General features: G+C 36.8%; 1 protein-coding gene across 1 annotated transcript; it reads left to right on the plus strand.

The window, feature by feature from the left end:
- The first annotated feature begins 243 nt into the window (after nucleotides 1–243).
- Nucleotides 244–3,668, plus strand: LOC127645819 (nicotinamide riboside kinase 2-like). Its single transcript, XM_052129503.1, has 8 exons — nucleotides 244–391; nucleotides 471–561; nucleotides 1,523–1,571; nucleotides 2,402–2,576; nucleotides 2,717–2,788; nucleotides 2,870–2,976; nucleotides 3,312–3,397; nucleotides 3,478–3,668. The coding sequence occupies exons 1-7, from the start codon at nucleotides 366–368 to the stop codon at nucleotides 3,395–3,397; spliced, it is 606 nt and encodes a 201-aa protein (XP_051985463.1). The 5' UTR covers nucleotides 244–365; the 3' UTR covers nucleotides 3,478–3,668.
- The last annotated feature ends 488 nt before the right edge of the window (nucleotides 3,669–4,156 follow it).

Genomic DNA, 4,156 nt, shown 5'->3' on the forward strand with positions numbered 1-4,156 from the left:
GTGACGGTTTCTGCCCCCCGTGACATTCAATCAGACGAAGCACGACAGCTGCAACACTGGGACATTTTCCAAATTTAACACGATGAATCAAACGCTGATTGGACCAGCGCGATGGACACTCCGCACTGATTGGCTCCCCGGGAGAGGCCTTATTGGCAAAGGAAGAGCGTCTCTGTGACGTGAAGCCGAGGTAGCTATATATTGAACCCGAAAGCCAAGTTCATCAATGAAATAGTAAAGATAGGCAGAGTCCGACAGAGAAAGAGTGGAGAGAGACTAACAGCATTCCCGACAGTATTGACAATTATAGGAAGCAATTCCTTTGCTAGTGTCCTTCTGCAAAGACCAAGAATTAAAGGATCAGAATGAAGTTTATCATTGGAATTGGAGGGTGAGTAATGCACAAGATCTTCCCATTGAAAATCTGTTGTATGATCTCACTGTCACTGTGTGTAATCTTTCCTTTACAGTGTGACCAATGGAGGGAAGACAACTTTGACGAATAGACTTATAAAGAACTTACCGAACTGTTGTGTGATACATCAAGATGATTTTTTCAAGGTATGGACATATTACGCACTTTTAAATTACACCTATCGGCTTTATGTATTTTTACTACTATAGTGGCCCCAAAAGTAACTGAAGTCACACTTAAGAATGTATGAATGCTTTTGCATTAGGAAAAGGAAAGATGGCACATGCAAACCATTTCCTAAAAATTGTTGTATTTTAGGTTTTACATGAGTTTTACAGTAGATATACTGTTTAAAATTGACCAAATGTATTGTGACACTTGCCGAATGTCAAATGCATAGACTTTCAGACATTTATAAGTGTACTTTAAGTGTCCAAATACTTTTTAGGGCCACCGTACATACATATAAGCATTATACTTCATATAGACCATCCATACATTAGAATAAATGCCACAACAGTTCCAAAGGACAGAAAAGGTAAATACATATAGGAAATGTTGTGTGTGGATCCATTGTTCATATTGTTGGTTAGATGGGGTTCATAAACCCTATGCTGGTGATCTCCTGGACAGCCAACCTCAAAGAGACCACAAATGAATGCCTTCTGAGGTTCCTGCAATGGTTTGCAATCTAGCAGGCATTCATTTGCAGCATTAAACTCCTAATTCCACTAATACGATCATCCATTCACCGGTGCGTAAGAACATCTGAAGGCTATCCTTCAGCACACTAGAGGCCAAATGCTCTCCAAGTGCACATTGATGTATTATATAAGTGCATCACACACACATTCATGAGAGACTTTACTAGCCAATCAGAGAGAGTTTCTGAAACATACTCAAAATTGCATTGGCTACATGATGCAACTAGTATAAATGCACATCTAGAACCAAATTTTAGTCAATTGTGCCCCTCATTAATCCAATTGAAGATGACTTTAGAAGCTGAATGAGTTAGCCTGAGGGCTTGGCGTAACATGTCCAGGTGGGACCAGCACTGCCTGAGCGATCTACACCTTTTTGTTTTATTGGTCACTGTTATTGCAGCCCCAAGATCAGATAGGAGTTGGGGACGACGGCTTTAGACAATGGGATGGTAAGAATGGCTTTCGCTGTAGGAAGAGAAACAGTAATGTATCCCCCCTTTCCATGACCATTCTGATTTTTTCTTTTCTACAACATAAACCCTAACACCCAGCAAAACTATTTTTCTTACACTGCTAGTCAAACGTTTGGACACACTTGAATGAATTAGTTGCTCCTGATCTTAAAAACCTTGTTGCTGAAAGCTCAATCGACAGCATTTGTGGCAACAGGTTGATTACCACAAAAAAAATCATTTTTAATTGTCGCTGCTTTTCTTTAAAAAAAAGGCTAAAATAATTTGTAATGGAAGTGAATGGGGCAAATTTTTGGAGGGTTGAAAAGAAGAAATGTGAAGCTTATAATTTGATAAAATGCCTTAGATTAATTCTTCCAACATATTATTATTATTTAAGCTGTAAAGTTGTTTAATTAATAGTTTTGGTGAAATTTACCAGGATTAAAGGAACATTGAAACTCTTTTGAAACGGTTTTAAAAGCATCCCTTTGGAGACATTGACGAAGTTCAAATCAGTTTTGGTCACTACATAAGTCCAATTCCTCCATTTGTGTTATTTAGTAGATTTGATGACTTTACTACTATTGTAATTTGAGGGAAACAGTAATAATAACCATTAAGTACTGTATAGGTGTGTTCAAACGTTTGACTGGAAGTGTAAACATGACTAACATTGCAATTAAAATAACTATTAATATCCCTAAAGATGACAAAAAGAAAAACAACTAAAAGAACAAAAAAGTGTGTTCATGTATTACTTCTATTTCTCCGTTATCCTAGGATGTGAGACACATTTTGTCTTTTCTTTTTCGCCCTTTGTGTAGTGATGACCGCCTTAGATATGGACGCTATGGTGAACACGGTAAAGGGATGGACGGAGAACCCGGTGAAGTTTGCTCGCTCTCATGGCGTAACCGTTTCAGCCATGCCTGACCGCTCGAACCCTGAGCGCGAGATCCACGTCCTCGTTGTCGAAGGATTTCTTCTATACAACTACAAGTAGGCGTCTTGAATCAGACTTGACTGGTTTCAATACCAGTCTTGTTGCCTGGCAGTATCTGTTTTATACCATCTACAACATTTAACTCATAAGAAACGACCGTAAAATAGTTTTCCTGTTGTTTTTTTGCTCCGTAAAGGCCGTTGCTTGATGTCTACAACAAGTGCTACTATGTCACCATTCCATACGAGGAGTGCAAAAGTAGAAGAAGGTGAGAATCACTTCTGGAAGATCAGATGTTTGTAGAAGATCTCGGTTTGTATAGAGTGACAAAACTGTTTTTTCCTTCCAGTACAAGAAATTACACCGTTCCCGACCCCCCTGGTCTGTTTGATGGCCACGTTTGGCCCATGTACTTGAAACACAGGAAAGAGATGGACAACAATGGCCTAGATATCCGTAAGTCGACCAATCTGACCTAAAGATGTAGGGTTGGCTTGATTTTGTCCACTTGGAATGGATTGGATTGTGAAAAGTGCCGTTGCAAAGGAAGGGTTTAAAATAATGCACATTGTGATGTCATCCAAAATGGAATGTCGTTTCAGAGGCGGAGCAAGTTGTTACATTTGAATGATAGATCACAAAGACAAGCATTTGTGTCTTCTTCTGTGGAATAAAGATGCATTGTTCACAGTTTGACCAGGAACATGCACTAAGAAAGTAAACAGATTTCCGATATGATGTTGACTTCAAGGAGACTTTGTAACTCACATGGGCTCAATTTGTGCCTGTAGAATATCTGGATGGAATGAAATCCAAAGAGGACATCTATAACCAAGTTTACAAAGACATTCAGAACACACTGTTGAATTCGGTATAGGTAAGATCTGCTTTCCTTCAATGCATTCGATTTCCTGAAATGATTATTAAGACATTTAATCTGTCTCCTTTCCCTTTCAGCATCTCCAGATGGCGTGAGGATGTTTGTGTATAGGACTGTAAATAGTATCTTTAGTAGATAAGGCTTTGGCCGCTGGACACATTTTGTAAATAATATAATCAAATACTAACTTATTGTAAAACTGATGGCAAAAGCCTGCAATTTTATATTGTTTTATGTAACTTGTCTTGAAAGTCATAAAAGTCATTTGAATCCTTTCAATGTTGTGTGTTCATTTTTTTCATGTAAATAAACACATTAAACCACAGGCAAGATTAAGTCAAATATACTATATCATCAAATTGTTGCAATCAATACATACATGATTACAGGTAACAGGTTATGCTTATTCATAATATTTCATTTTCATATTAATTCATATATTTGTTTAATTTTCCTACAATATTCCATTTCATTGCATATTTAATATATATATATTTAATTGCATATTTTTACATGAACACAAATACTTTTCACACCTCAAAAACCCATATTGTATATTGTATATACTTACATATTTCTATATATATATATATATATTGCTATTTGCACTTCTGGTTAGATGCTAACTGCATTTCATTGGCTCTGTACTTTTTTGTACTATTTTGCACAATGACAATAAAGTTGAATCTAATCTAATCTAATTTAGGCACACATTTAATTTAATTTAAATTTATTGATCTCAAACTTTTTATTTCA

Source organism: Xyrauchen texanus, chromosome 6, assembly GCF_025860055.1.
Source record: "Xyrauchen texanus isolate HMW12.3.18 chromosome 6, RBS_HiC_50CHRs, whole genome shotgun sequence".
Classification (NCBI taxonomy): domain Eukaryota; kingdom Metazoa; phylum Chordata; class Actinopteri; order Cypriniformes; family Catostomidae; genus Xyrauchen; species Xyrauchen texanus.

Excerpts from the sequence above, each read along its gene's own strand:
- LOC127645819 (XM_052129503.1), top strand. The coding sequence starts at position 366 with ATGAAGTTTATCATTGGAATTGGAGG. Across the intron at positions 2,577-2,716 it reads TTTCTTCTATACAACTACAA|GCCGTTGCTTGATGTCTACA; the intron begins GTAGGCGTCTTG and ends TGCTCCGTAAAG. Across the intron at positions 2,977-3,311 it reads CAACAATGGCCTAGATATCC|AATATCTGGATGGAATGAAA; the intron begins GTAAGTCGACCA and ends TTGTGCCTGTAG.